The sequence below is a fragment of the Fukomys damarensis genome, unplaced genomic scaffold (genome assembly GCF_012274545.1).
Source record: "Fukomys damarensis isolate Sample0158 unplaced genomic scaffold, DMR_v1.0_HiC HiC_scaffold_21, whole genome shotgun sequence".
NCBI classification, from domain to species: domain Eukaryota; kingdom Metazoa; phylum Chordata; class Mammalia; order Rodentia; family Bathyergidae; genus Fukomys; species Fukomys damarensis.
In genome coordinates this window covers 33,560,182-33,584,566 of record NW_022900933.1, presented here as the reverse complement: position 1 = coordinate 33,584,566, position 24,385 = coordinate 33,560,182, and the positions used below count along the sequence as shown (strand labels likewise).

Below are 24,385 nucleotides of genomic sequence, written 5' to 3'. Positions count from 1 at the left end.
GGGAGGGGGGGAGGGGGAGAGGGAATGAGGAGGGAGGAGGGAGCAATACCAGCCCCGGTGAGCAGACAGCTCCATAGGTGGTTGTGGCTGTCATGGCATTAGGGCCAAGGCCTAGAGTAGGAACACTGGCACACTTCAGGAGCAATGGCAAGGTAGCCTTTGTCGTTGAACTGGTAGAAGCTTGAAAAGGTCTTGGAGCTGGAGCATGAGGTTTGAGATCAGATTTCAGACCTGATGTCGGAGGGCTTTTGATGGAAAATTCAGAGGGCTCCTTCCATGGGCAAGAGGGAGCCACTGAAGGGTTCTGAGAAGAGGACGATCAGGTCAGAGTTGCCTTTTGAAACGATCCCCTTAGTGATAATATAAAAACTGAATCTCGGGCCAGGGATTTAGCTCAGTGGTTCGGTGGCCTGCCTTGCAAGCGCAAGGACCCAAGTTCAATCCCCGGTACCAAAAAAAAAAAAAACCAAACAAACAAAAAAAACTTAATCTCACAGGGCAGGAGTTGGAGTAGAACTGGTGAGCAGGAGAACTGTAGCAGAGGTCCTCCTGGGAAGAAGGGGACAGAGTCAGAGCAGGACTTCCCTGTGCTCTGTGCCACCTTCTCCAGGAAGCCATCCAGGTTTCTATGCTGCTTTCCTGAGCCCTCTGAATATCTGGCTCTTTCTGCTCATGGCTTGTTGCTGATACCTGACCCTCTGCTTCTTCCAGCAGGAGCATGCACACAGTTTGTGCATCCCACGGGTGTGTCACCATCAGCTTGGATACTGCTGTCCCCACCCTTGTGGTTCCGAGTCATAATCACTATAGCCTGAGCGGACCCAGCCCCACAGCAGGGAATTCCCCTTCCCTGGCTACCATGAGTCTCCTCAGCCCATGGAATCTCTGCCTCACCCAGGCCACCATCTGGCCCTGACATCCAGCCTGACCCTTCTCCTCCTCCATGGCCCCAGTGCATAGGCTGGGCTCCACCCCTGTAGGCCAGCAGCACAGAAGCCCCGATCCTGACAGCCATGGGCTCTAAGGTCCACACACACCTGTCTCCAGCCACCAATGGCCACCACCACATGGGACTCCCTCTGCCCTGCAGTTCCTAACAGCCCTGTGGATACTTACATAGGTCCAGTCAAGTCCCTCAGAATGGACCCGCTGGCTCAGAGGACATTTAGGCCAGTTGGACACCTTTGGAACCCCATCCCCTTAGGCCCCCCATGTCCAGTGTGCCCCTCTTCCCCTTGCACTGAGTCCTGTTGTTCACCTCCACCAGTCATTACCTGGACATGAGTCACAGGCTAAGGTGCTCTCAGGGTCCAGCTCTGCCCACGGCCTGTGCCACGTGCCTGCCACCTGGCTCAATGCCACGAGCCTGTGCCTGGGTGGGAGCTGGTGTAGTTGGGCGTGGGATGCTGATGTGGCCGCCTCTGTGGAAATGCTCTGCTCTCTGTGGCTCCATTCTTTTGGAGTTGCTGCCAAAACAACCGACTGTCATCTGTGTCATCATAAAATAATAATTAAAATTATGGGATAATAAGAACAATGATAATGACAATAATAGGACAATGGAATCAGCTACTGCAAAGGCTCACCTCGCCTCTCTGCGGTGGGGATGTGAGTGCCATCGCCAGTGAGCAGCTGAGACAGAGACGTGACAGGAGGTGGACCCTGCCCCGCCCCGCGATGTCACCTTCTCAAGCCCACACTTCCTCAGGCCAAGGTCCCTAGGGGCCCCAGGAAGGACCTCATGCAAGCAAGGAGGGAAACCACTCTGGTTTGGAGACTGGAGAAGAAAGCTGCTGGTTGTGGTCCCCACTGACCAGGGCTCTCCAGAATCTGGGATCTGGTTTGAGAGGTTGACTTTTATCCTAACATCACTGCTGCAAGCTGAGTGCCCAGAAATTATTATTATTTTCTTTTAATAGTTCATTCCACAAGGAAGAAAACAAAAGCTACTGCTTCAGCCTCTGGAGACCCTGCAAAGTCCTCAAATCCCAGAGCAACCTGTGCATGGTGGTTGTGGTTTGCACCATCCTTTCTGGGTGCTGGTTTAATCCATGAGATTTCCCAAGCATTTCCTTAATCCCATGAGTGAGGAAATCAAGATTTCGAGAGAAGGAGTAACTTGAAGACAGTTGCTCAGTTAGGAAAGAGAAGATACAGAGCCTGTACCTCACTCCAGATCTAGTTCTCTGGACCCCACCCTTTCATTTTTTTGCTCTGTAATTTTCCCCCCTCTTGCTCTCCCCTCCCAGTTTCAGATTCCCAGCATCTTGTTTCTTTCCCTCTGTCAGTCATTTATATTTTAGTATGAACAGTTTGCAATCCAAATATTCTCTCCCCCAAAGCCTTTGTCCCTTACTTTGTCTTAGATCACAAAGGCAGCCCTGTGTAAAGGACCTACTCGTATCAGCAAACCAGCAGTGGCAGTTCAGAGGGTTCCTATACAAATAAAGGTGACTTACTTACCAGCACGTACCTGGCTGCTTCCTCTTATCTTGGCAGGAGTCCCTGGAACATTTCCCTCCGGTGTGCAGGGTGGGCTGTGTGGTCACTGCTCCCAGAGCTGCACGTGATGTCACCTGTCCTTGTGCAGGTGGCTTGCACTGGCGACTGTGTGGGGTGTCCCTGGGACATGGTGCATGGACCTATGTAGGAGACCAGATAGGAAGAATGAGGACTAATTGGCCCCCTAAGTGACCGCTAAGAAGAAAGGCAGTGTGCAAGCATGTTGACGGGCTTGCAGGGAAAAGTAGAAACAATGGAGATCCTGTTGTTTACCTGGACGAATGCCTGGGAGGGTGGGAGACAGATGGGTCCTGTGTAACTCGGATTACTTGTGCTGTGTCTGAGTGAATAAAGCCAAGCCAGTCACTTGGCGCTCTCTGTTGAAGAGACAAGAGTCCCCTAGTCCTCCACTTTTAACCTGATTCTGTGTCTCTTTACTCCCCCTCTTCACCTGTCGGTCAGGGTCGAGCTGGCAGCCTGGCTCCTACAGGCCTGTGCATCTCTTCTCTTCTCCCCACTGCATGCTCAAGATTCCCAGCCCAGGACCGAGCCTGTCCTTAGTGTGAAGCCCACAGAGCTCTGCGCTCCTACATACAGGACTGAGCTTTCCCATGCTTCAGTGCCCCGCAGCACGTAAAGTCATCCAGATGGGGACCCCTTGTCCATGCTAACCACATTGTTTACAGATCTCGGCCTTCTTGAATGCTGCTCCTGCTGTCTGCTGGATGGTTTCCTGCTTCCTTCCCTTGTGAGCAGCGCAATCAGGCACACCAACACCCTGGAGATGAAGGAAAGTGAGTCAGTGAGACGCGTGTGACTCGGATGAACAAAATCAGCTCACCGTCCACATCTCACTATTACCATTAATTACCACTATGACCATGACTACAACGATCACTAATTATTTTAATTTACTCCCTTCAGGTCGGCCATGGCACTCAGCCGCATCGCTGACCCTTGGAGAAGCGGGCAAGGTGAGCATTCACAAGGCCCGTTGCACAGGTGGGAGCCATGAGACACGGTGGCCCAGCTAGGGCATGACTGACGAGGGGTCTCACCCAGCTTGGTCTGAGGGTAGGACTGCTGCTCTACCTGCTGTCACAAGACTTCCTGAGAGCGGGCCCTGTGTAGGAAGGCAGGGGACAAGGGGTGGGAGCCGAGCTCCATCCCACATGCATCTCAGACCCCAGCCCTAGTGTGACGGGAGAGTCCAAGCAGGAGGCGAGTGGGGCGATGCCCGGGCCTGGCTGTGGAGTCCTCCTGCTCCTTCCCTAGCAGACACCAGGAGCCCCCACCACCCCACCCCGTGCTGTGGCCCGGTTTCCAGGCAGGGGGACCATGCACCATTGCTCTGGGCAGAGGATCCCACTGAGGTTCAGTGCGCAGAGGTAGAATCAGCCCACTGTCGGCACAGGTGCTGGCTCCCGTCAGAGCTGCTCTTGGGTCCTGGGAGGGAGGAAGCCCAGGCTGACCTGGCTGCAAACAACCGTGCTTCTGGTGAGGTCGTTCTCCTCCACTCCTCTGCCTGGCACATCATAGACGCTGCATGGGGTTACAGCTCAAGCTCCTCTGCTTTTGAAGAAAGCAGAAGAGGAGGAGGAGTAAGGGAAGGTGGGGGTTAGAGAAATGCTCACAAGTGGTGGCAGCCCCTGTCCCCTGCCAGGTTGCACAATTCATCAGGGAAATGTTTTGGGCAGCAGGCTTGGCACTCAACAGTCATGGCTTCCATGGGGCCCTGGTGACCTTCCAACCTTTTTGCAACTTCTCCCAAGCTTTCTCTACTAGTGGCAACATTTAAGTTTTTCATTTGGATGGAAACAGTCTTAAAAGGATGAATATCCATTTAATAGATGTGTGGTGTTCCACAGTTTTCTCACCCTCCCAAACTTCAGTTTTCTAATGTATATAGTGACACAACAGTCCCTCCTTCACAGACTGATATGAATTAAATTTGTGTGTCTGCACACCTGCACAAGGATAAGCTTGCTACAGCTAAAATCAAAGTGCAATAAAACATTAGAGATACTTATTTTGCAACATGCATTTGTACTTTCCTCCCACATTATTTTTATGCAATGCTCTGCTGTTTGTGTCGTTTGTGGTCCCAGAATCTTATCCTGGCCAGAATAACATTTAGCTCAGACTCAGGTCTGTATGATTTTTACATTAAACTGATTGGTGTCATGACTTCCAAGAGGTCAGCCCCTTCCAGCAGCCACAGATCCAACATACTTCCCTGTTGACCAGTGCATAGGTGGTCAACTGAGAACCAGAGTAAGGGTTGCTTTCCCCAGTTATCTGATGCATTTTGGGTCTCTAGTTGCACACAGGTGCAGTCCTGGGGACCTCCCAGAACTTCAGAGTGGGGAGGGCATGAGCTGCCTGCTTTCAGCCTTCACCTGAAAGGTGGGGCCGGGCAATGTAAACATCTGCGCTGGGTGGCGGGTATTGAACATCAGTGCCAGAGCACCCACACCCACTCCTCCCCAGTGGCTGGGAAGGAATGTAGGGTGGCTGAGTCTATTCAAAGTCATTTCAGCTATTGGGCTGTGGAATCCTGGGTGCAGCGGAGGGTGTCACCCTGATCCCTGGGCAGCCTGCCCTCAACTTTCCCTGTGTGGTTTCTTTGAGGCAGGTACTTGGGTCCCGCAAGCCGGGCCCCCTGTGATGGATCTGCAGAGCACCCACCTGGCCAGGTTGGCACAGTGAGGGTGGAGACAGCAGAGGCTGGCTTGGCAGGTCGGGTCGAAGCCCACCCAGTATGCAGAAGAGGCTTGGAGGGCCGGGGAAGTGCGGGGCCAGGTGAGAAGGAGCAGAAAGGGAGCCAGGAAGGGGAGCAGCACAATGAGGGGCACGTGCGTGCTCTTCCTGCTGTCTGGGAACTGGCGGTGGCTAAGAGCTTTCCCACTCCATCTTGCTCACATTCTGATTTGTGGTTTTTCCTTATTTTGTGTTGCTGTGGAGTTTTAAGATGTTATACCAAAGCTATATATTCATTGTTTCTTTCATGGTTTCTGGCTCATGTGTCATACCTGGGACATTCTTTCTCACGCTAACATCAAGATTTCCTCCGATTCTTAATTCTGTTTCTGGAAAGATTTCCTTGTTTCCCAGCAACATTTACAGAGCTTTTCACCTTTTCTCCATTGGTTTAAAATGCCATATTGGATGTGATTATTTCTTGCCATCGACAGAATGCTTCCTGATTTTTTAATGACATACTTACATATCCCCCTTTTTCATCCTTGTATTTTTGCTTAGAAGGATTTTCAACATCTTGTACTAAAACCTCTTTAACATAATCTAGGGTCCTGTTGGAGATTTCTGTAGAAATGTAAATTTTCTGTTAAAACCATTTACTGATTTAAATGATTTATTGATTAAGCTCCCCAGTGGGAGTTTATGCCAGTGAATGGAGTTACAGTTTTGTTAATTCAGCCTCCAGCTCTCTTGCTTGAAGGTAGATTGTGCTCCTGTGACTTGGGCTTCGAGGTGTCCACATGCTTGTTTGTTGATCCTCAACCAGGTTCCTGTGAAAAACAGATGAGAGTCACCTAGAGAAATGGAAATTGTGAGCTGGGTTGGAGCTGAGAAGTCCCCACCCTTTCCCATTCTATTACTAGGGGGCCTCTGGCGCGTTTCCACTGTGGAGCTGGTACAGAGGGCTGTGCTGGGTACTGTTGCACATGTCTTTGTGGACTCACCACCCATTTCTTTGGGGTCTGGGTGCAGTGCGTGGGACAAAGGGCAGCCACGGATCTAGCTTTCATGGCTCCTGCCAAGCAGCCTCCCCCTAGCATCCATGCCAGGCTACCGCACCACCATGCAGTGTGAGACTAGAGCCCCTCCTGCCCCATAGCTTGGCACCATTGTGTGTCCTTTCAGTGTTACCTATTTTGCTGGGTGTGTTGTGGTATCTTGTTGTGATTTTATTTTGCATATTCCTGATGACTGATATAACTTCGCGAACATTTCCAGCTGCTTGCAGGTCATCTGGATCTCTTTTGTGAAGTATCTCTACAGGTCTCTGCCTGTTTTTTTGTTTTGTTTTGTTTTGTTTTTTGTTTTTTAATCCGGAATAAGGCAAGAATGTTTCTTTTTTATTTTAATAGTGAAACATTTATTGGTACATTTTAGGCACACTCATGGTAGGAAATTTGCAGCTGTACATGATACATCCCGCCTCTTTTTTTATCTGCTTTTAAAATCGTTGCTTTCTTACTGATTTCTAATCTGGTGTGAGTCCTTCATCTGATGTGTGAGTCCTTCATCTGATGTATGCCTACATGCCACCTTCCAATCTGCGACTTACCTTTGCCCTCACTTAGGTAATTTTTAAAGAATTCTTAATAAATTCTTAAGTTCTTAATAAACTTCAATATATCACATTTTTATGATTAACACTCCTCATGGACTTTGAAGTCTTTGCCTGTCTCAGAGTTCTGAGACTAGGCTACAACATCTTCTTCTAGGAGCTTTATTATTTGGATGATCATGGAGTCTTTTCTGGCAAACAAAAGCAAAAACAAAAACCCATATGGCATGCCATCAGTTTTCATATGGGTCACTTTTAGACCTATGATCTCCTGCATGAACGTTTGCGTGCAGAGTGGGGTGGGGGTCACAGATCATCGGGCCCATGTGGACATGCAAAGTACCAGCACTGCCGGGGAACGGCCTTTTCCTATTGGCTGAGCTGGCTGCAGGGATGTCTGGTCACATCGCAGGCACCTCTTCCTGTGTGGGTCCATCCTGGCTTCATTCCTGGGCTGTTTGTCTGCCTCTGTTGCTACAGTTTTGCCACATTTTGGAGCTTTAAGGAAGCCCCGTGTTTCAAAGATGGCCCATACAGTTCCCACGAGCATTAGGTAAGACGTCCTTGCTTGAAAATAGGGACTTTCGTCCCAGGATACTCACCATAATCCTTCAGAGAAGTTCTGCACAGCACCTCACCCTGGCTCTGTCCCATTCTAACTACCAATTTCCAAATCTCTAAACCTAGATTCCAAACTTACCAATTCCAAATCTCTAAACCTCCAGGGAGTAAAATCTCCCTGATGACTCTAAAGAGCTGCTAGGATAGATGACTGCTTTAGATGACTGCTTTACAGGTCGGTTATCCACAGTTCGCAGTTAAGGAGCCGGAAGCTCAAACTCACATTTACAATCCCTGCAGGCATTAGATCATTCACAGCCCCCTGGGTGGCAGCATCTCTGATGTGCTGCTCTTGCCCTTGGTTTTCATCTGGAGAACCGTGCCCATTATGATACCATCCTCAGACCCTAGGTGGGATAAGGCACCTCCTGCATGCTGTCACCTCCTAGAGTTACCTCACCCTTGGTCCTTACCAGGTGTGGCTTGTACTCCTCTGTTCTCCTATGCTATGCTCCCATCAGATCAGGGTTCTTGAGTCAAGGAGTGGCCTATTAATACCTTCTTGGATGCCTCATAGGTTCTATATCTGGGAGGACCCAGGGAAAGGGAGACTGGAAAATCCCAGCTCCCCTCACACCCCACCAAGGCAATGCTAGAAAAACTATGCAGGCCATTCCCCAGCCCCAGGCTAGTGCCTCTGGCCCATCAACTCATAGCAGCTGCTCCAGGCTGAGCAATCACCTTCAACCTCTTCTCCACCAGTGGACACCAGGACAGATGTCTGGAGCGCGAGTCTTCCCACCTGCAGGTTCTTGAGGCTGTCTAAGTGTAGCCCAGGCCCTGGTGGGTGCTGAGCCAGGGCTGGTCCTCCTGCACTCATTCTTCATTGCTTCTGCCTCCTCCCACCTGTGAGTCTGTCTCCTCAGGTGGTCAGCTTTTCCCACCCTTCCCCGGTGGCCTACAGGACTCAGGGTGCTGTCTGAGTTCAGGCATGCCCGATGCAGCTAGTGTCGCTCAGTGGTCACCCCCACCTAGGTCTGGCCCTGCACGTCTCCTGTAGGATTCTGGCCAGAAGCATAGAGAGGTCTTGGACAGGTGGTGGGCGTGACCAAGGGCTCACCCAGGCCTCACCCTGTCATTAGCGGGCCAAGTTCTTCCCTCCCAAACCCCAAACCTTCCCGCATTCTGGGTCAGTGTTCGCTTGGCTGGCTCCTGTCCTCCACCTCTGCTGCCTCTGCCACCATAGGACCACCTGCCCTGGCCCCGGGACATTTGTCCTTACACCTGGGTTGCCTCTGCAGCCTGGACGGAACCCTCTGGTCTTGTCTCATCACAGGGTGCACTGAGCTGTGCGCATCCCACAGGAAGCCCTTGCTCCCTGGATGAGGAAGAACTGTGGCTGAGAGCTCCTTCAGGTCACTTTTGGATTCTGGTGGCACGGGAGCCCCACATCCCACAGCCTTGACATTCTGGGCCAGGAGAACATCTGTTCATGGCTACCGAGGCCTAGGCATGAGCCAGTGTCACTTCTTTCTTTGAAAGCCTCACCGGGCCACCTGCTGCATACAGCTTCAAGGATGATGGCCACGTATCTCCCAAAAGTAGTACCCCCAAAGCAGGACGAACCTTCCCCAGACCTCTTCTGGGGCTCCCGTGGTGTGTGGTCACAATAACTGTTACAAAGCCACACTCGATGGGGTCAGAAATCTTGATTTGATTTTTTTTCTGATCACTGGAGCTCATCATAGAAAACAGAATTGCAAGTCAGTCCTTCAGGCTCTGTGTTTTTCTATCCCAGGATCTGTGGGTTTGGAAGATGCTGACATCATCCACATTTTATCTCTCTCTAAATGATGAAATGGAAAATAAATAATTCATTTTATTTTGAATGCAACTCTAAAATAATAGCTGCCCCTTGAAGATGATTTAGAAAATTAAGGGGAGGGAACAACAAAACTCAACCATTGACCACTGATCCAACATAACTGTGCAACAGGAAAATAGTCACTTTCTTGACTGATCACAAGTTTGATGGGAGTGTTTGGTCTTTGTTACCCCTAAGAGATACTAGGCATGTCACTGTTCAATTCTCCTCAGTCCTCTCCTCACAGGGTCTTTCTGTGAGCTGTGGTAACAAGGTTGACTTTGGAACACATTAAAAATAAGAAAAGGAAAATGAGAAAGAAAGGGAAATGATCCCCCAAGAAACCCAGTTGTCACTCTCTTCCACTGATGACAAAGGTAATCAGTGGGTTGACTATTCAGTGTCTGATCCACTTGTAGACTATCCCAGCCTCCAGATCCAGGCAGATTGAGAAATTGAGTCATTGCAAAAGATATGAGTGGACTTCATTAGGGTAGCCCCAGCCCAGAGGGTGTGGTCCTACATATCACACTGCATCCTCCCGTGGTGAGGAGAAGCCCCCAGGGCTGTGGTGTGGCCATTACTCCCAGAACCTCTATCACCTGCCCATTCAGACCAGCTGATTCTATTGGCCTGCACTTGACTTTTCCAAGAGGAATGGAAGTATAAATAATAAAGCAAGAGGGAAGATTCATTTGGTCAACCCAGTGGATTTCTTCTGGATGTACTGTGAGTATGAAAGCTCCCCTTTGGCAAGGTCAAGGGTTTCTTGTATATTGCTCATGAAGTTGACCTCAGATTGAGGAAAGATATGGTACCATGTAAGGTAGATCAGAAGAAAACTCTAGAACATTGCCCAAATCTGGGACCTCTCTTGGAGGAGTTAGCTGGGCAGCTTGGTTGGAGGCCCTGATTCATTGCCATGAACATCTATTTCCAGAGCTTTCCTAGAGGAAATCCTTGGTGAGTGTGGGTTCAGGGGTGGTCTTGGGCAATGCAGTAGACCCTCCAAATGGAGCCTCCCCACCCCATCTGCCCTGGCCTCAGTGAGCAGTCTATGGACGTTCAGATGCTGCATCCATCAACTCACCACTTCAGGGAGAAAGCAAGGAGAAGCAGCCTGTTTAATTCTTCAGCCTGCTTTACAGAGTTGCCCTCATTGACTGATTCCCATTCTGATCTGTCCCTATTGCATACCATGACCTGGTCTCTTCCTTTGTCCACTCTAGACCATGGTTTCCCCTTCACAGGACAAGGGGTCCTGAGGTTGACAGTCATTCATGCTTTTCAGTGAAGTGACAGAAAAGGAGGGAGGTTGGGCCCAGCAGAACTAGACAGTTCCCAAGTCATTTGGAGAAGTCTGTGGTACTGGTGTGGACAACACTTCTCAGCTAGCAGCATCAGTATGAACACCCCCTGGGAGTTGCTCAGACACGCCCAGGGCCCGGCTCAGAGCACAGGCTCAACCGTGTTTCTCAAAACGATGAAGGCAGAAACCCACAACCCAAATCAAACAGTCTTTGCTCCATCCTTTGTTTCCAAGGAAGAAGATAAAGTATTGTGCTTGGTATGGTGATTAGAGTTCTTCTCTGATGGGGGCCTCTCTCATTTCCCATAGTGGGGAAAGGATATGCAGCACCACCACTTTGTTCTAAACTGGCCTTCAAAAATAACCTTTTAGCATCTAATTTATCTAGTGTGATGTCATCTTAGAACATCAATCTATCAGACCAGGTGGACCATTGAATGTGCCTAGGATGTATCTTCAAGGACAGGGCTTTGGCAATTGTCTTTTTGGAAGATAGCAAACTAGATCTTTAGAAAGATCCTTCATATCCCTCAGTCCAAGGGAGGTATTGAGTGTCCCTAAATGTTACACACCCAGTGGGGAATCTGGAAAGAATCTGAGGAAAGCTGGGGTCTCAGAGGGCTTGGGGTCCCTCAGGATGGGGAAGGATGCCTGGTGCCTGCAGCCTATGGTTGCCTGAAGTTCACTCCATTGGGCCGAGACACGGGATGGGAACTTGTACAGAGCATCCTCAACTTTTTGTTCTTGTTGTCTTGAGGAAAGAGATCACAGCAACTTTTCCCAGCTGGGGAGCTTCATCATAGAGGAGAGAAGTATGACAGTAACCTTTAGGAGAAGGGCGAGTCATGGAGGGGATGGGACAGTCTCTGTTCTAGACAGAATGGTTCCACACACATACACACGTGTATGCATTCCAAACTAAAACTCAACAAAGAATTGCTCAACTCAAGAGATCCACCTGTCAATTTATTGGGAAATAACCAGTTGGTCAGCTATTTTAATTGATGGAAAAGAAGCTTGGCCTATTCAGGCATTTAACTCATATGACAAATTTGGGTCAGTTTAGGGACCATGATGACAGATGGGAAGAACCAGAATGGAGGTAGTGTGGGCTGCTGGAGGAAGGAGCCAGGTGACTTACAGTGGGGTGGGAGCTGGGCAGGAGACCCAAGGGGACTGAGGGGACCACTGTGACACAGGCTCCTGAGATGGGAGGAGGCTGAGACCTGAGACTCCATGGGTGGCAGCCAGCTTCTGAGCAGCCTCATAAAAGTGAGAAAATGAACCCTCGCCTAACATTTAATAGATGAAGACGCTGGTGTCTGAAGGACTAAGGGACTTAAAAGTGTCGTTCTTCACTTCAGAAACTCAGGCAAGTAAGAACAGTTTTAGGGGTCAGCAAGGGACCTTGGGCACCAAGCTGTAAGAGTGCAGGATGCCCCAGGCAGTGTCATTGAGGGGGGCACAGCAGTCTCCCCATGCTGGGAGGACATAGCCTGCCCTGACTCACAGGTAGGACTCCTGCCAGGTTGCTCCTGGCTTTGCAGCTCCGTGGCTGCCACAGCCTTCTGAGCGTGTTCTTCAGCTGCTTCAGCTGTGCATCCACTCGGCAGCAAAGCTCTTCCCTTGATCTAGGCAGCCTGTCAGCTGTCCTACCTGGGAGTGCCCAGGATTGGATCCTTTGCGTGTTCTGTTCACTTTTGTTTATTAGAAGCATCCTAAGAGATTCTCCTAGTTCTTCTCCTAAAATCTGCTTTCACATAGCCCACAGAGCCCCTGTTCATCACCAGTCCTTTCTAATTTTTACCAAACGAAGTCCTGGGGAGTGGAAGGTGCTTTGAGAACCCTGGGTTCTGAGGTCGGGGAAGTGGTTTCTAGGATGCCACACTGCTATAAAGGCACAAGACCAAAGGTCAGAGCTCTTGATTGTGCCACAGTCCTGGTACTTCAAAAAAAAAAAAAAAAACCCTGGAATTCTCAGGATGCTTTTGGCTTTAAGTACCTGGCCAGGTAACTAGATATCCATGAAAAGTTGGAGGGAGCATGGTTCTCCTCAAGCCCTGGTATGTGTCCTCTATGGTCTAGCTTTATCTTTACTTCCCTTATGGGGCAGCATGGAGCGCTACTCTCCCTGCCATACTCTCCTGCCCCTGGCATCCAGGGAACCGAGAGAGCAGCACCCAACATGCCAACAGGTCTGAGGTTTACCCTGGTTGGACCATTTACATCATAGGCCCCTCCCTGAACTCCCCTTGACTGGGTTATGTCTATTTCCTAACTAATCACTCACAGAAGCAAGATTAGCAAGATTATCTGACACCAATCAGGACCTCCCTTGGAGATCTGGGGCCAGAGGTCCACTCCCTGAGGCTCACAGGCTGCCTGAGGGAGGAGTGAACAATTTAAAAAATCTAGCAGTATCTGCCAGAATATAGCCAACTCCTTGAAGACAGTGACTGCTTTGATGAAGGAGGTATTCACAGTCCAGAGCCACACCTCATCCTAGGGATCTTCCTTGCACCCATCTGGTCAGCCAGAAAAAGCCTGCTGGGTGTCCACACTAGGGTTCCCCTGCAGCGGGGGCCTATGGACTCCTGTGGGATGATATAGCTAATGGTCCCCAGAAGTTACGTGCCGTGTCCTCATCCTGGGGACGGATCACAGTCACCAAGTGTTGGGTGCCATCTAAAGGGCCAGCTCTCCAGAGTTCAATCTTTGGGATTGCTTCCCTAGAGGCTTCTCCTTAAACAACTCTAAACACACAATATGCACCCTGATTCCTTGAAAACTATGCCCCCATGAGGCCAGTCTAAAAGGCCTGGGGCAGCTTTCATGCTCCATGGACTGCAAATGTGTAGAGGCATAGGTGATGCACCCCAGGGCCAGGCAAAGAGGCCTGCGATTTTACATATAAATTATTATAAAAATCATTTAACATAGGTTTTTTTTTTTTTTTGGTGTTTTTTGAATCAGGGTCTCACTATGTAGTTGAGACTGACCTGGAACTCACTATGTAGCCCAGTCTGGTCTCGAACTCACAGTGATCCTCCTGCCTCAAGCTCCCCAGTGCTAGGATCACAGGTGTGTGCCACCACACCCAGCCATAGGTTTTTTTTTTTTTTTTTGAACCAGGAATTGAACTCAGGCCCTTGTGCTTGCAAGGCAGGCAGCAGAACCACTGAGCCAAATCCCTGGCCCTCGGCCATAGTATTTTAATTAGAGAAATCAACAAATTTTTAGAATGCCATGCTATTGGCAATTCTCTGAGGCCCTAAGCCCAGAGATCAGAGGAACAATGAAAATGAAATTTTTGTCCCCTAAAAGCTCACAGTGGCTGTGGGAGATATCAGAGCAGAAAGGTTGGTGAAAGGAGTGGCCTCTGTGGAACCAGGCAGGCTTGGCTTTTCCTCTGTGTCACTATTCCCTTACCTGGAGAGAGCGTGGGGCAGTCTCATTACCAGAAACCAGGGTCAGCCTTGACAGGATATAGCCCACTCTCAGGGCATGTGATCTCACACAGAGAGCTTGCTTTCTATAAATTAATCAGAATTCTTTTGGATCTAAGGAAAAAAAAAATCCCTGCTTACTGCTGCAGCATATAAACTAAAATTGGGGGAAAAAATCCAACTCAAACCAGCCAACCCTGAGTTGGAAATCTGTTGAGCCCTAAAACTTGGGGAAATGGAGGTAAGTGGGCATCAGGAAGAGGTTGATCGAGTGACTCCAAAAATGTCCTCAGAGGTAGCTGCCCATTTCTCTCTGTGCAGCCCTATCTCTCTTCCCTCTGTCCACCTGTGAAAGTCATGGCCACATTCCTCTTCCAAACTATTAAGCCAACTGCCCAAAGTTATAAAGACTGCTTTCTCCAGGAAAGACACAGATAGATCTGATTTTAGTAACGCTCTCATTCTTTAACCAATCCACGTGGCAAAGGGTTGGAGAGATACAGTGGCATGTTCTGGGCTTTAGGTCCGGGCTGTAGAATGCTACAGTGAAGTTGAGAGCACAAGTTCCTCAAAGGAACTGAGTGACGGCTACAGTAAGATGGGGGAGGAGAAGACAGGAGCTGTGTTCATCACTCAGGTGCTCACTTATGACTGAGGATAATCATTTTTAGGCCCTGGGATGATACTAAAGGTTGAGTAGGAAGATGCCACCTCATATCTCATGCTAGCCCCTGTATTTCTCTTTTCACCTGGCCTTCTTTGGGAACAAGAGAGAAGCACTTTGATAATTTTTCCTGCTAACCTCAGGTCTACTACTCAACAGGACTTTCTATGAGGATGATGAACCTCACTCTGGGCCTGAGCCTGGGCCTGTTCCTGGCTGGCCTCCTCAGCGCAGAAGGGCAGCAAAAAGCCAGTGTCCCTCAGTCAGTCTTGGTGTCTAACATCCATCCCCAAGGGTGGAAAGAAGAGAGGAACGCCCAGGATCTGGCCAGGCGCAACATGGAGTTTGGCTTCAAGCTGCTCAGGAAGCTGGTTCTCAACAGCCCCTGGAAGAATGTCTTCTTCTCACCCTTGAGCATCTCCACTGCCTTCTCTCTGCTGTGTCTGGGGGCCCAGGACTCAACCCTGACTGAGATCAAGCAGGGTTTCAACTTCGAAGGGATGCCAGAGAGGGACCTGCACCAGGCCTTCCACCACCTCCTGCACAAGCTGAACCAGGAGAAGGAGGACGTCAAGCTGCACTTCGGCAACACCCTGTTCCTGGACCAGGAGATGCAGCCACAGCAGAAGTTTCTGAGAGTGGCCAAGAGCATGTACAATGCAGAAATTCTCCCTGCCAACTTCCAGGACCTAGAAAACACCCAGGAAAGGATCAATGAATATATCAGTCATAAAACCCATGGGAAAATCGACAACCTGATCAGGAGCATAGACCCTGGCACCGTGATGCTTCTTACAAACTACATTTACTTCCGAGGTAAGGCTCAGGCATGTTGGTATTGGAGGAGACAGGGCGCTCAACAAACTTGGATTAAAATCTGGCCACTTACTTGTTTTGTGAGCTTAAGTTCCCGTGATGCAGCTAATCTCTCAGCCCCACTTTCCTGTAAGTATGATGACTCACAGCCTTTAGGTTTCGGTGTGGAAATGTTTGTGAAGCGAGCTTTGTGAAGTCTAAGTTACTCTCCATATGTACATTTTCATTATCACTGAGGATCCTGATAACATTGGTTGTAGAGGTTGGACTGACATTCTTGTCTCCATTTCTTAGGTGAGAAAAGAGAAACTCAGAGAGAGGTTAGTTACTTATCCCAAGTTCCAAAGCCAGTCAAGGACAGTCAGGACTGGAATCCACTTCTCTTGTCCCTAGGGCTCTGCACTTTCCACCACATTAAATACAGGCCCAGGATGCTGATCGTGTGGATAATGGTGATGATGGCTCATTTTGGTAGATGGCTTTGTCTCCATATCAGACTTTGTAGATTCCCCAGGTCTAAGAAAGAAGCTGAAAATGAAGATGAAAATGTTCTCAAATTCAAGCTTAATCCCTTCCCACAATCACTCACATACCACACACACACACACACACACACACACACACACACACACACACACGCACATGCAGAGATTGGCCAAAAATAGGTGAAAATCAGAAGCTCACAGCAAGATCACTCCTGGTCCCGAATATGGAAGGTTAGGGTCTCCTAAATCCCACAGAGAGATGGATGGCTACTTGGGGAAAAACAAGTGGTGACACCCGAAATCATGGTCTGCCTAAACCAGAGAGACGGGAGGAAGAATTGGGAATTTCTCAAAGTCCCTTTGTCATAGGTCACATGAGAACACCAATGACAGGAAAGATGCTGATGATGACCAGCATCCACTCAACACTCACTGCACAGCCACTGAGCCTCACGGCCTTGTCTCAACAAGTCCCAAAGCGGCCCCAAGAAGCACCTATCAATATCCCCTTTCTACGAATTTAGGGCACTGAAGTCCAGGGAAATTGATACATTTATCCAAGGTCCCCTTTTAGAACAGTGATGCCAGGATTGGAACTCAGGGCGTTGACCCTCGGGGACCTATGCTGGGGCCTCTGAGGGTAGCAGGTTTGAATATACAGAGGTGAATTTATGTGCAATGGAGACAATGTGTCCTCGGGATCAAGAGAGATCCAAGGGTCCAGCCTTGAGTGTCCATTACGGTCCAGCACTCCTGAGGGCTCGTGATGGTAACTCCTTTATGGCTGACTTAAAACAGAGTGAAGCACTTGTACTCCTATCACACCCACAGAGACCCACTAATTGCAGTGCAGCCCTCTCTTTCAAGACACCAGCTGTAGACATTCTCAGCCTCAGAGTCACCTGGGTATAGGGGAGGAGGCAGCCTTAATCCTGGTTCCATTCAGAGCTGACCAATGGGCCTGAGCCCACCTCCCCGGGGGTCTTCAGGGCATGGAAGGAGGGCAGGGACTCCTGGAGTCTTCTTGTGACATCCCTGAAGAGCCAAGTCCCTTACTCTGAATCTGTGTGTGTCAGAGACCAGCAAAAGTTGCATCTGGTCACCTTCTTCTTATCCAGACACTCATGTGTCATTCTTGTCCTTCTTCAATCCTAAGCCAGGTGGCACCGTGTGTTTGATCCAAAACAAACGAAAGAGGAAGATTTTTTCGTGGGCAGAAACAAATCAGTGAAGGTGCCCATGATGTTCCGAGGGGGCCTGTACGACATGGGCTATGACAAGCAGCTCTCTTGCACCGTCCTGGAGATGCCCTACCAGCAAAACTTCACCGCCACCTTCATTCTGCCAGACAAGGGCAAGATGAGACAACTGCAGGAAAACCTGAAGGCAGATGTTTTTGGCAGATGGAAGAAATTACTGGTGCAAAGGTAAAAAGGGTTCCTGGCACACGTGTTTCTTGCTACTTCTTCGCTTCCCTCGCCCTCTCTTTACTTCTTCCATGATGGATTTCCTCTGGTTGTGCCCCACGCCCAAGCCTTTCTGGACTCCACAATGAGCTTCTGTTCCAGCAGGAGGTAGACTGGGAACCCCGTGAGCCCTGAGACTGTTCTCCTCCGAGGAGATGCATTAGAATCACAGGGCCTCAGCGGAGGGAGGAGGTCAGAGAGGGCTTCCTGGAGAGTGTGGTGCTTGAGCTAGGACTTCGAGGCTGTACAGAAGGGAGAGGAGTGATGGAACCCTAGGCAAAGGGAGCTTGGGGCACTAAAGGGAGTGGTGAGCTGTTCATTGTGAATAGAATGAAGTTTTCAACTGTGGTGTCATAACCAAACCAGGAAGCATGTCCCAAGTGCGTCATACTAATAACAATTGAAGGACCAAATAGGTTAACTATTTTTCTTTGAAAACATAACACTACAGTAGATTTATGGTAAGCCCACAGAATTGCTTTCTGGCACTGCAGATTTTCTTGGGCAGGGAGAGGCTGGTGTTAGAGTTAAGTCCTGAGTGGGAGGCAGTTGTGTGTGGCTGGCCAAGGGCAGGGTCGGTGGCAGCTAGGCACCAGGAGGATGAGGCAGAGAGGGCAGCTCTATCAGTAGGAATGGGGTCAGGATTTCCCTTGCTGCTCTCCACGGACTGTCATCTGCCTCCGTCCTCCATCATCTCGGGGAAGGTGCTTACCCCGCACCTCAGCCATGCAGGACTTGCTGCCACAGAGCAGGCAGAGAGGATGCTGGGACGGCTGGGCTCTCAAGTGATGACTGAGCCGAGCCTGCCCCTTCCTCCTGGAATGTCCCCTGGGAGGAGCCACAGCGCACACCCTGCCAGCAGAGTAAGCTGGAGAAATCCTACAAAGGGAAATAACTCCCTTCCCACCAGGCCCCACTTCAAGGCGAGGTGGGACTAAGTGGCCGGGCATCCTAGGAGAGCTGCTGCACCCCAAGCTCTCCTCGTCCCTCCTTCGCTCCTGCTGCAGGAGCTGGCACATCTGGCCCCTGTACCGGAGGAGGGATGGGGTCCAGCCACAGCCGAGACTAGTTTCTTGTCTTGGTTGTGGCCATAGTAACGCTGACCTCACAGTAGATTATCACAGCCTCATCCCACAGAGCATGAGCCGCAGTGCAACTCGGCCGGTACACCAGACTGCTCCGGACCTCCCCCAGGAGGACCAGGAGAGGCGGGCTGCTCGCACCATTAATGCGGTCTGCCTCCCAGAAGGCAGACACCCGCTTCAGCTTTGCCTAACTCAGCCTGCTGCTCTGATTCCCCAGGGCAAAGCCCAGTTCCTCCGGGAGGAAATTGAGCACCCAGCCCCACCCTTCAGGAGCAAAAAGCTGTTGCAGCTTTGAAAGCCTTTCACCTGATGATAAGTTTGTGGGGTCCGCTCCCAGACCAGATGCCACGCTCCTTTTCTGTGGACTGGACACGTTCCCGTCTTCCAGCAGCCGTCTGCACAGTCTGCCTTCCAGTTTCGAAAGGGCTAATGCTGATGTCCTATTTGTGTGCAGAGTCCTGGCGCTCCTGCACCTCGGAATATGCCTCACATTTCTCTCCTTGCTTCCCTCCCTCAGCCAGTGCCCATGGGCTATAAAGCTGCTCCATTTCTGCCCTCGTACAGCCACCCAGGGCCAGGGATAACTCACCACACCCAGAGGTGACTTCCTGAAGGAAACACAAGGCAAGCGCCTGCAGTCAGTGCCCACAGGTCTGTGCCTCTGTGCTGGCCGGCAGAAAGGCTGGGTGCCATTATCTTTCTGAGCTGTGTTTCCCCAGTTCACAGCTCCCCTCTGTAGGTGAAGGCCTGAAGCAGTTGCCCTAGGCACTGTCCCCAACCTCTGTACCTGTGTCCTATCACTGACTCCTGTCACTGGGGTTACCAAGGGGTCCATCTCAGGGCCCCTCTCCAATCTTCAGAACCCCACTTCCTCTCCTGGGAAGGCAGCCTCTCCCTCGAGCTGTTCCCTCCTCCTCTCCTGCCCTAGTCTCCTCCACTGCTCTGGTCCTCCTCCACTTGGGGCCCAGTTCTCAGCCTCTTTCCTGCTGCACTGACCCTTTCGAGAGCCCCCAGGGCAGAATGCTCAGCACCTCCTCCAGTGCCTTGGTGTGGCCCTAACTCCATAGCCCTGTTTCTGTTTACCAGGACCTCCCTGATGACCAGTGTCTTCCCTCCCTCCCTCCCCCTGCCCCTTCCTTCCTTCCTCCATGGTACTGCGGATTCAACCCATGGTCTTTACAGTAAGCTACATCCACAGCCCTTTTTTACTGTTTGAGACGGGGTCTTGCTAAGTCACTAAGATGCCCAGACTTGTGATTCTCCTGCCTCAGCCTTCTAGAGTGCTAGGATTATAGGTGTGCACCACCATGCTTCCAAGGCTATGTTCTTAACAGATCAAACCAAATGACCCTTTCTTATCCTAAACAAAACCATGCCACTCCTCTGGTCAAGGCCTTACACGGCTCCCCATTTTATTCTGGGAACAAAGCCCTCTTTTCCTGGTTCCCTGCCTCCTTCACATTGTGCCTAGACCTCTCACTTGACTCCCAGCATTCCCTATCCCCACAAGTTCATCTCTGTTTCCTTTCTTTCCCTGGCACTCCTGCCCCTTGCATACCGCCGCAGTGGGCACATGCCCACACGTGCTTGGCCTGGTGTTAATTTCCTTATGTCTCCCCTGTGGAAACATGGGTCATGAGCGGAGATCTTTCCTGTTGAGCTCAAGGATTTGTCTTGAGCTCCTAGAATGGTATTTGGTGCACAGTAGGTGCTTAATAACCATTCGCTCAGTGGATGAATGAGTGGAAAGGTAAATCTGGGAGCTGTTGGAGCCATTAATGGTAATTCAGACCACAAGACTAAGGAGATTCCGAAGAGGCAGAGAGAGGAGACGAGACCCAGTGCCCAGGAGTGATGACTGTGTTCTGCTGTCCCTCTCCATGACCTGAGGCTATGAAGCTCTGCCCCAGTGGTGGGGCTCATGGAGGCAGAGTGGACTTGAGCTCAGTTCAGCCTGCTTCTGGGCCTGGCAGTATAGGGTTGGCTCAGGGCCTGGCCCCACCCAAGACTACAGTGGGGACATCGTTCTGAGTACGGCGCTGAGAGGGATTTGGATGGGGGTTCTCGGGCCAATCGGGCAGCAGGGACATCATTCAGAGAGCACAGGGTGTTTTGGAGCTATGTTCCAGGGTCCCAGGTGAAGAGGCCCCTCCTCATCCCATGGACAGAGGAGATCTGAGGCCCTTGGACAAAGGCCTCCTTTGCCATCTGCCTGGTGGCACCAGCCAGCTCACTCTTGTCACTGTGACTCGCCAGGGTCGTGGATGTGTACGTACCCAGGATGCACATCTCTGGAACCTACAACCTGAAGAAGACTCTCTCCCAGCTGGGCATCAGCAAGATCTTCGAGGAACACGGTGACCTCACAAGGATCTCCCCTCACCGCAGCCTGAAAGTGGGTGAGGTAAGCAGGGAGCCTCACACAGCCGGCAGAGCCACTGTAGCAGCAGCCAGAACAGCAAGGACACAAGCCACCTCCACACAGGATGGGCTGGAGCTGAAGTCCACCCCAACCTCTGGGCCATCCTGGCAAGCAAAGCGTAAACCATGCCCTCACCCCCCAGGCTTTTGGGCCTAGTCTTGAAATTTGGAATTGTGCCTCTCCCGGTGCCAGTTTGAAGTTGACTCAATGCAACAAATATTGATTGAGCCCTGGGACATTGATCAGGCCCAGAACTTCCTCTCGGAGGCCTCAGGGTATTCTCGGAAGTAGGTCGTAAACAAGTTCTGGTGATGAAGAGATGGGTACCAAAGGTCCTGTGGTCTCCAGCAAGGGGGAGCACCTCCTGGAGCAAGAAGAGAGGGCCATGCAGGCAGGGCAATCAGATTTAGCAGATGCAATATGAGATGTGTACTCGGTTACTTTTGGAATTCAGATAAACAGTGAATAATTTTGTCAATGTAAACACATGCCAAATTTTTATACTCAAGTGTATTCACTGCTTATCTTGCATTCAGATTGACCTGGGTGTAATACAGCGCCTTCTGGATGAAGAGGGAATGGAAGGGGAGATTTAGAAGCACAGCATAGTGCGAGGAGATTGGCCAGCAGAGGGTGGGCGGGGGGTGGAACAGTAGTGGGGGACATGGTGCTGGGGAGTAACAGAGTGGGGTGAAGGGGCCAGTCAAGCCAGCCTGGGGGAGTGGGTCACAACTTGGCAAAAACTCAGAGGAAGAAACACAGGTCATAGTTTCCCTGGCTTGATTCTGAGACATCTCCAAATGTTCCGCTGCAGCTCTCCCTTCCCACAGCCCTTGTCTGAGTTCAGTGGGTCTTTTCTTTCCTGAGGTGAAGTGAGCTGGTGGTTGTGATTCCAACAAGGGGCCCGTTTTCTGCAAGTGGAATCGCTGGAGTTTTGCGGACTAGAATGAAATGTGTCAGAATCTCGCAGGGGCGCATGCATTCCCTGGTCACAGGTGCTGACACTGTTGAGGCGAACCTGGGGTGCTGGAGTCCGAGTCACTTTCAACAGCTGCTCTGGAACCTGGCTCCCTCTTAACCATTCTCCAGGAGGAGCTCTGACTCAGCAGACCTTTTCTGTAGCAATCACACTTGATGATTCCTCGAAATTCATTAGACGCACAGCAAACCCCACCCCGTGTCCCCTGTTGCACCAACCCTTCCCCAGCACCCTTTTCTTCCTGTCCAGTGTCACACAGCAATGACGACACAATAGCCAGGAGCCCCAGGCTGTGCTGGGCAACTTTGGCCCAGCTGCCTCCCTCTCTGGGCCTCGCGTCCAGCCCACGGTGCTCAGTGAGTGGCTGGACAGGCACTGACCTCGCTATCTACCCCTGCAGGCCGTGCACAAGGCTGAGCTGAAGATGAATGAGAAAGGAACTGAGGGTACTGCAAGCTCTGGAGCTGAGACGCTGCCCATGGAGAGGCCCCAAAAGTTCAAGCTAAACAGACCCTACTTGATAATGCTGTATGAGACCACTATGCCTGCCATGCTGTTCTTGGGAAAGATTTCTAAACCGAGTGGGAAATAAAAAGGAATTCTGCTCACTGCAGAGCTCAACCATGGGCTGAGATGAACAAGCACGCTTTCAATCCCTGGGGTGGGGCCACAGGCACACTCTGACCTAATCCTGCCCCATGGCCCATCTCCCACAGCTGCCCAAATGTGCTGCCTCACAGGCCACCCCAACACCCCTCCCTGCGCATTGGGATTTGGGGATTAAACGCCACACTCCACCTGCTCCACATGTCCCAGCCTGGCCTTTGTTATTTAGCAAACAAGAGCCTTTCCCCCTGCCAAGCCTGCTGGCTGTTTCTGGATAGTTTGGGGAAGGTGGGAGCCACAGAAAGCATGTTAATTACTTTTTGTTCATTGCTGAGACAAAATACCTGACCCCCAAAGTCCAAGGAGGAAAGGTTTATTTAACTCACAGTTTGTAGAGGTTTCAGTCCATACCAGGCTGGCTCCAAGGCATTGACGGCAAACAGGCATCACAGAAGAGAAGCTACATGGCGTGGACAAGGTGGCAAAACTCACAAGGGACCTTAGCAGCATCTTTCTGCCCCTTTTATCTTATTCAGACTACCAGGATTAGGGCCATGCCAAACGAATCACTCAAAAGCATCAGTTTAGTAACCACATGTCCTTAATCCTAGCATGACACATTCCTGATTCAGCCACTTCCAGAAAAGAAAGCCCCACTTCATCCACATGAGGTTTTGGGGTGGCATCTGAACATGAGCCATGACAGCAGGTACCTAGGGTTTGGAGTGAGAGACGGGTGGGTTCATAGCCTACACGGTTGTCCTCCCAGAGCGCCCAGGTGTTGCGCCAGCCAGGCTTGCAGGTAGCTGGTGGCACAGGAGGAGCAGGCCCAGCCCTTGGACAGCTTTAAGAGGAGGCAACTGTGGTAGCAGCAAGGATTCTGCTGGCCATGTCTATTTCAGACACAAGAAGAAATCCAGGGCTGGGGCCTTGTCCTCAAGGGTGGCTCTACACCCCTGCCTTGCCTCAGGTAATGAGCCCTGATGGTCTAGTCTGTGACCACTAGGGGGCACCGGTAGCTCCCAGGGTCCCTTGGGCCTTAATGTAGAGGATTCATTTCAGTGAAGGCTCCCTTGCAGGTGACTTTTTGGAAGGAGCAGATTCTGATCTGCTCAGCACTAAGACACTCAGGGGAGCAGCAATTGCACTTTCTAGCAGTTTGCAGCTCATTGCGACCTTTGTGGTCACCTTGGCCCTGTGGGCAGCCAGAGGTGGACAGGAAGGCTCTGACAGGTGAAAGGGCCTCATGGAAGCCACAGGTAGCGGGATCCATGCTCCTGGCATGGGGGAGGGAAGAAAGGGTCCCACGCTGACCTCAGCTTCTCTCCAAGTCCAAGTCACAACTTGTGGTCTAGCAAGCTTCCTGCTCCCTCCTGGGCCCAGAGCCCCAGACCTCAGAGGGTGGAGAAAGCAGTCTGAAGGGGGACAGGCAGGTCAGTGTGGGGGCAGTATGGCCCAGAACCCCTAATGTGCAGCTACTCAGGTGCTAGGGAGAAGGTGAGCCCTAAGCAGTGCCCAGCGACACAGAAGCCATCGGTGACATCTCAGGTGTGCAATTTAGGAGAACAGAGCTATAGCATCATTCAGTGCCCAGATGATCTAGGCTTGCGGCTTCATCTCTGGAGCCTCTTCGTCTCTGAAAGGAAGATAAGACCCGTCGCCCAGGCTGAGGCACCCTGAGAAAGACCCGAGACTGTCAGAGACTGTGCCTGGCCAACAGGTTCCCCTGAGAGCTGCTGTTGCAACCTCCCTCCACCCTCCCCATGCCCTGGAGACCACCAGAGATCCTAAAAGAGTTGCCTTCCAACACTGGCTCTCCCATCCCCCCAGAATGAGAGTTCCATCCTCCTGACTAATGAGCTCCA

At 50.9% G+C, this 24,385-nt stretch overlaps 1 protein-coding gene and 1 long non-coding RNA gene across 2 annotated transcripts; one reads left to right on the top strand and one right to left on the bottom strand.

Moving 5' to 3' along the window:
• Positions 1-5,969: 5,969 nt before the first annotated feature.
• Positions 5,970-20,861, bottom strand: LOC109117578. Its single transcript, XR_002024865.1, has 3 exons — positions 20,790-20,861; positions 15,551-16,005; positions 5,970-6,032 (listed from the first exon to the last, which is right to left on the bottom strand). It is a non-coding gene; the product is annotated as an uncharacterized LOC109117578 (long non-coding RNA).
• On the top strand, positions 14,492-22,657 carry Serpina12 (serpin family A member 12). The gene is made up of 4 exons (XM_010609176.2): positions 14,492-15,477; positions 17,119-17,389; positions 20,770-20,917; positions 22,315-22,657. Exons 1-4 carry the CDS (start codon positions 14,829-14,831, stop codon positions 22,504-22,506), a joined length of 1,260 nt encoding a protein of 419 aa, XP_010607478.1. The 5' UTR covers positions 14,492-14,828; the 3' UTR covers positions 22,507-22,657.
• Positions 22,658-24,385: the final 1,728 nt, after the last annotated feature.